The sequence below is a fragment of the Raphanus sativus genome, chromosome 4 (assembly GCF_000801105.2).
Source record: "Raphanus sativus cultivar WK10039 chromosome 4, ASM80110v3, whole genome shotgun sequence".
NCBI lineage: Eukaryota > Viridiplantae > Streptophyta > Magnoliopsida > Brassicales > Brassicaceae > Raphanus > Raphanus sativus.
The window spans coordinates 49,280,823-49,288,151 of record NC_079514.1 but is presented as its reverse complement, the minus strand read 5'-3'; the positions used below and the strand labels follow the sequence as shown (position 1 = coordinate 49,288,151).

General features: G+C 35.0%; 2 protein-coding genes across 2 annotated transcripts; one reads left to right on the top strand and one right to left on the bottom strand.

Moving 5' to 3' along the window:
- The first annotated feature begins 2,067 nt into the window (after positions 1-2,067).
- LOC108829413 (phosphatidylinositol 4-phosphate 5-kinase 4-like) lies at positions 2,068-5,158 on the top strand. The gene is made up of 6 exons (XM_018603068.2): positions 2,068-3,275; positions 3,686-3,853; positions 3,927-4,092; positions 4,183-4,493; positions 4,572-4,775; positions 4,870-5,158. The coding sequence occupies exons 1-6, from the start codon at positions 2,068-2,070 to the stop codon at positions 5,156-5,158; spliced, it is 2,346 nt and encodes a 781-aa protein (XP_018458570.1).
- Positions 5,159-5,302: 144 nt separating this feature from the next.
- On the bottom strand, positions 5,303-6,282 carry LOC130511423 (transcription factor ORG2-like). Its single transcript, XM_057008402.1, has 3 exons — positions 6,098-6,282; positions 5,861-5,936; positions 5,303-5,791 (listed from the first exon to the last, which is right to left on the bottom strand). Exons 1-3 carry the CDS (start codon positions 6,280-6,282, stop codon positions 5,354-5,356), a joined length of 699 nt encoding a protein of 232 aa, XP_056864382.1. The 3' UTR covers positions 5,303-5,353.
- Positions 6,283-7,329: the final 1,047 nt, after the last annotated feature.

Below are 7,329 nucleotides of genomic sequence, written 5' to 3'. Positions count from 1 at the left end.
AATATTCATATAGGTATTTTTTGTTAGAATAGACACAAAGTGCATTTACTTAATTTTAATAATTTAATATGATATATTTTATTGGTTTGTAATCTATTTTATTTAACTTACAGTAAATATAATTATTGTGTTTATAAATTTTAAAGTCAATACATACTGCAATTTATAAATCAAAAACGTTACCAGTCAATAAATTTAAAAATATAATAACTCATATCTGTTGTGAACGAACGCGAATTAACTTTAAATAAAGTAAAGAGTAAAACGTATTGAGACAAATACCCATTTGGGATTTTTTATTATTGTGTGAACGAATAATCTTACAAACCCTTAAATTCGTATTTATATCAACCTCAAAACCCGATTTCATTTTTCTTATAAGAATACAATTTATCTAGAAAAAGTAAATTTTCTAAACCGAAAAGACATACTGTACCTTTACTGGTGCACATAGATTTAAGACACACATATGCAACAATATCTTTATAGCAAACCTATTACATAAATATACTGTTTCTACCAGATTGTTTTTACTGCAACTTAAGTCTAAATATAATTTTATTATAATTCAACTATGATTCAACATGTGACCAGTCAGAGCAAGCTAAAGTTCATTCTAATCAAACTAAAATGAAAGAAAAAAATTGATTCTCATTCGAAAATTTTTGGAAAAATTTCCATTCTAGCTTTTCAAGTGTCGAATTTGAGTAAATTTAATGAAAATATTTTTATTTTGAAATATTTTATTTTGATTTTTTAGGATGAAATGATAAAGAAGCATTAAGATAATTGATCTGTGTGTGTAAAAGGAGATAATAAAATGTATAAATTGATTTATAATTCATTTATAGCTTGATTTTGGTTGTAAATAGTGGTTGGTGATATTAAATACAATGATATTTTGGTTAATAAGTGATGACAAAAAAGAAGTGAGTAAAGTTAACATATTTCAAAAATATGAAGTAATAAATAATGACATTTTTGTGAATTGGTTGTGAAAAGAAAAAACAAAAATTCAAAAAGGTTAATTTGTGATTGACAACAAATTTTAGATCATTTTTGAAAGAATATCATGTTAGAATGTATATAATTTTATCTACAATATAACAATAAAGGAAAAATATCTGCAAGATTTTTAATTTTGATATTAAAGATAGCGATTTCTTAAACTTTCAAGTATGGTAGATAAATATTATATTGAATCTTTAACAAAAAATGATATAGGATATAGACAAAATATACAGAGTTTTTACTTATAACTATAAGACCATTTTATGTTACCTAGATTACTGTTATGGGCATGTGGTTAAGTGACACTGGACAGTCTAAGACGCTAACATGTTTCAGGTTCGATTCTCCAGCTATGCGAAATTAATTCATGTTGTTTTCTTCATGTAACGCGGATATGAAATTATGCTTTAGGATCTATTTTTATACTGGATTTAACCAGGTTGAAAAAAAGATTACAGTTATGGGTTTGGACTAAATTTGAAATGGTGATCAAATACATATTTTCAATCAGAGTAAAGTGGGTTTCGGATACACATAATCAGTTTACGTTAAACTGATTAGTTATTTCTTCAAATTATTTTTAAGAAAATATGTCTGTTTGTGAGAGAAAAATTCGGAAATGCTAAGAATATAAATAAATGGGGTTTGACTGTTTCTCAAAATTTGAAGGCATTCAGTGGTTTGAGGAGATGAACGGTTACTTCTTTGACAAGAAAAGATGAAATGTCGGAGAAAGAGAGATGCTTTGATCCCTTAACTCTTTTGGCCATTAATTAGTTTTTTTCTCTCTCTCTCTCATTCTTTGTAAGGTTTGGATGATGCGTTCAGACAAAATAAACTCTTCTTCATATGATTTAATGACAATGGAGACACGAAGTCACAGAGTTTAAGTTAGATTGAATCTTGTGCTGCTTTTTATTAAATTGTGCGTTTTTAGGTTTACGGTTTGTCTTTTCTTTTTCGGACAAATTTTCTTGTGTATGTGTACATCTATACGATTTGTTGTTTAGACAAGAACAAAAATGTTTTCTTAAGGTTTGTTTCTAGGATATATACATGTCTCTAGAAAAGAAAAAGAAAATGAGCAAGGAACAAAACTGTGTTCTAAAAGCTTGGGAGGTGACAATGAAAAAGACCCAACAAGCCAAGAAGCGAGCAAACAACATTTTTGGGACAGTATCTGTAGCTCCACAAACAGATGATGAAAGTACATCAACCAATGAGCATGATGATGAGAGCAGCATAGGTGAAATGTACCATGCAGAGAAAGTACTACCTAATGGAGACTACTACACAGGTCAATGGTATGATAGTTTTCCCCACGGACACGGTAAGTATCTATGGACAGATGGTTGCACGTACATTGGTGAATGGTACAATGGCAAGACTATGGGGAAAGGGAAGTTTGGTTGGCCTTCTGGTGCAACATATGAAGGTGAATTCAAAAATGGATACATGGATGGGACTGGGACTTACACAGGTCCTAGTGGAGATACTTATAGAGGTCAGTGGGTGATGAACCTAAAACATGGACATGGGATCAAGAGTTTTGCAAACGGGGATGTGTATGATGGTGAATGGAGGAGGGGTTTGCAAGAAGCTCAAGGTAAGTATCGTTGGAGAGATGAGAGTTATTACATTGGTGAATGGAAGAACGGTACTATTTGTGGCAAAGGTACTTTTGTATGGTCGGATGGTAGTAGATACGAAGGGTTTTGGGAAGATGGTTTCCCTAGTGGAAACGGGACTTTCAGATGGGATGATGGGAGTTTCTACGTTGGTCATTGGTCTAAAGACCCTGAAGAAATGAACGGTACTTATCATCCACCAGAGAACGAAGGGAGCCTTGAGTGGGATCCTAAAGATGTGTTTAATAACCTGAGTGAGTACAGCATATGCAGTGGTGAGAGGGTTCCTGTGTTGCCTTCACAGAAGAAGCTCTCTGTATGGAACTCTTCCAAGCGTGTAGAGAAACCAAGGAGGACTTCTGTGGATGGTAGGGTAAGTGTTGGTGTAGATAGAGCGTTTGAGAAAATGAATATGTGGGGAAGTGAAAGCGGTGAAGGTGCTGCTGATATTGATTCTACCACAAGGAGAGACTTGGATGCGGAAATAATGAGACTTGAGGCTGGAGGCTTCATTCAAAGCTTGAAACCTAGCCCTGTGCCTATGAGACTGCCAAGGGCAGGGAAGAAGCAAGGTGAGACAATATCAAAAGGTCATCGAAATTATGACCTTATGCTTAATCTACAGCTTGGAATCAGGTAATTGTCTTACTTCACCTCCTCACCAGCAAAGCCGGTCAGGGTCGGATCTGGGCATAGCCCAATAAAACATTGGCCTCGGCTCGAATTTTTAGAATTTTTTTAGATAGGTATAAGCTTCCAAATATTAGTTTCGGTCCCCAAAACTTCTAAGGTTCTTAAGAAATATTTCAAACCTCCAAAATCTCAGATCCGGTCCTGGAACCGGTCTTTTGATTTTGGAGAGTTATAGACAATTTAGTAAGAGTTTATATTCCAATTTTTAATACAAATCTGGAAGTCTATTATGAAGAAAATCTTAAATTTTGGAAGCCAAAAACCAATATTTCATTGGCTATGCTCAGAACCGGCTTGGTCACTGGTTATGACAATTGAATCCTTCTTGATATTGAATGGTTTTGATTAACCAGACATGCTGTTGGAAAACAAGCTCCAGTTGTGTCACTTGATCTTAAACATTCAGCTTTTGATCCAAAGGAGAAGGTGTGGACAAGGTTTCCACCAGAAGGAACCAAATATACACCTCCTCATCAATCTACTGAGTTCAAATGGAAAGACTATTGCCCATTAGTTTTCAGGTGAGAAACCACAACACAACACTAGGCTCTAGATATTCTTACACTATGTTTATGCTAATTCATCTATGTTCAGGAGCTTGAGGAAGCTATTCAAGGTAGATCCAGCTGATTACATGTTATCGTTATGCGGTAATGATGCACTTAGGGAGCTATCATCACCTGGTAAAAGTGGAATGTTTTTCTACTTAACAAACGATGATCGTTATATGATAAAGACAATGAAGAAGGCAGAAACTAAAGTGAGTTTGCTTCTTCTAGAAGTTACCAAATAAAGAAATGTGCATGTGGCTACTACAAACTAACTGCTTTTATGGAATTATATGATGCAGGTGTTTCTTAGAATGCTTGCAGCATATTACAACCATGTTAGAGCATTTGAGAACACTTTGGTTATTAAATTCTACGGTCTCCACTGTGTGAAATTGACAGGAACAATTCAAAAGAAGGTGAGGTTTGTTATTATGGGAAACCTATTCTGCTCTGAGTACTCAATCCACAGACGCTTTGATCTGAAAGGATCTTCTCTTGGTCGTACAACTGATAAACCTGAATCTCAAATCAACTCAAACACAATCTTGAAAGATCTTGATCTGAATTTCATATTCAGACTACAGAAAGCTTGGTTCCAAGAATTCACCAGGTTTGAAGAACATCATCAACACATTTCTTTCTGTTGACCAGTTTCCTCATTATGACCATTGTTGTTTTTTATTTTCAGGCAAGTTGATAAAGACTGTGAGTTTCTAGAACAGGAAAGAATCATGGACTACAGTCTTCTTGTTGGGATTCATTTCAGAGAAGCATCAGTGGCTGGAGAGCTGATTCCTTCTGGAGCACGCACGCCTATTGGTGAATTTGAAGATGAAACAGCCCCTCGTCTCTCCAGAGCAGACGTGGATCAGCTTCTGTCTGATCCCACAAGGTTAGTAAAACACACAATAAAAGTTAAAAGTCAATACTTAGAAACAATAATTTTTCTCTATTTTCAAGTCTAAGAAATGGATTAATTGCTGTAGGTGGGCTAGTATCAGACTTGGAGGAAACATGCCGGCTCGAGCAGAGAGGACAATGAGAAGAAGCGACTGCGAGTTCCAGCTAGTTGGGGAACCAACAGGAGAGTATTACGAGGTTGTCATGATCTTTGGTATCATAGACATTCTTCAGGATTACGACATCAGCAAGAAACTTGAACATGCTTACAAGAGCATTCAGTACGATCCTACTTCCATCTCAGCCGTTGATCCAAGGCTGTACTCGAGACGTTTCCGTGATTTCATCTTCAAGGTTTTCACCGAGGACAATTGAGACAAGTCTCATCTCCTCTGTTTCTGGCATTCCCAAGGTTTCTTGTGTATCAAGAAACAAAGGCTTAGGTTATATATATATGTATACGCGCTGCCTTGCAGCCACTACCCTTTCATTTTTCAAATTTATAAATTGTGCTGATTTTATAATAAACTATGTACAACAGTTGTATGAATTAATCACCTAAACGAATTTTCATATTTTCTCATACAAGTGCAACATCCTTTCACTTAACTCTTCGCAATTTATTTTGTAATGATTATCCATATTGTCCATTTGAAGATGCAAAGCGTAGAAAAGCCTTTCCCCTTGAGACCTTGAAGATGAAATATCCACAAGAACAAAACCATCTTCTTCTAACCCAGTTAATACAGTGGATATCGAGAAGTTGTGGATCTTGGATGATGAAATTTGGACCATCACTTCGTTGTCTCCAAGCTTAGTCGCGGAAACAGTGGAGACATAACATGCAACTGTCTTTGGTTGTGGCTTAACGTAATGTTCAATGTCTCTTTGACCTGATACTCGCACCAAGAGTTCTTCCTTCTTTTGTAATAACTTCTTCACTTGCTCTTCCAACTCTGGTATGTATTTCAAGCCTCGTGAAACGGTGGCAGAAATACTTAGCTTCTTCTGCAAGAAAGTAAGGGAAAAAGGGATCTTAGCATTCTTCTTCTAAATAGTATAGATCCAAAGACAAACATAGTTATTCGATATATTAGGTTTCATGGAGATCCAACTTAAAACTAATTGATATGGTAAATGATGTGAACAAGCCCTAATCAAAAAAGAAGAAAGCAAAAAAAAATTTAAATTTTGATTGAGGCAATTATCGTTATATACTGATTGTGTGAATAATAATTTACAATTATTTATACAAGTAATTTATATAATCTTAAAAATCTGATGTTCATTTTAAAGAAAAAATTCCTTATCTACCAAAAGCGGTTCCTAATCTTAAAAATCTGATGTTCATTCTGATGATGAGCCACTTCATACGTTTCCGGTACCGGAACATCAAGAAACATGTCGTTGAGGTTTTCTCCGCCGAGGTAGTAGCTCTCGTAACCTGCTGTCGACGGCCAACCAAAATTTGGAAACAATGAAGGGAATAGTGCACACATTTTCGCTTAATTAAGAATAAGTTTTTAGAAATTTCTAAATATCTCTTGAAGCTGTTTCGGTTGGAATATTATCGACTCCCGTATTTATATACGGACAAAGGTTTAATAAAGAAACTATATAGTATATGTTTTATCTTCGGGACGGAATCCCGACTGAACTCTACGAAGTGCTTTCCGACGTCCTCACGATCTCTTCTTCTTTTTTTCTCTCTTGCGTTTTTTCTTTCATCAGTAGAGGTGCGAATGGGCCTGCGGACTTACATGCCAAAGTATGTTTGCGGTCTGGTCCAAGCCCATTCCCCTCATAAACCTTTGCCAATCTTTTAAATGAAAGCTTTGTTGTCCCAAAAAAAAATTGTTTTATTCGTTAAGAGTTAAGACTACGACTTCTCATACTATAAAAAGAATTATCTAGGTCTCTATAGAGGGCAGATGTTGACACGAGACAGAGGCCCAGAGCCTATGTGTTCCACACAGAAGTAGGACCAGTCACCAACAGATAAAATTGTATAAGAGCTCAAACACTAGCGTTACATGTATCAAAACTATAATAAGATTATTTTTTGCATACTGTAAGATGACTCAGGTTAGAGAAATTGCTAGTGGCTCGTGGAAATCAGGTGGGAGATGCTTGGGCGTCGTCCTCGTCCCAATCATTTTCGATGTTGTAAGCCTATACAACAGTTGCAAGCCTATTCGTAAGCATTTCGAATTTATTTTTTTCTTAAATAAACCCAGCTTCATTATTTAATACGACTAAGCCATTATAATTATTCAATTAGGTCAACTTGATGCAATATGTTTAAACTAAACTCTGTTCTTCCAAGAAACTGTCAAAAATATTCCTAAATTGTAAATGTGAATCAGTGTGGTTTCTTATTAATGTAATAAAATAATCTCTTTTTAATATAATACTCTGAAAGCTGCAACTATCATCCTGTAATATTCGTATTCTTATATAGTTCAAAAAAAAATATTCGTATTCTTATTGTAATAAAATACCCTCTTTTTGTCTTTTCTCATCGTAATTAATAATAGACCAAACAC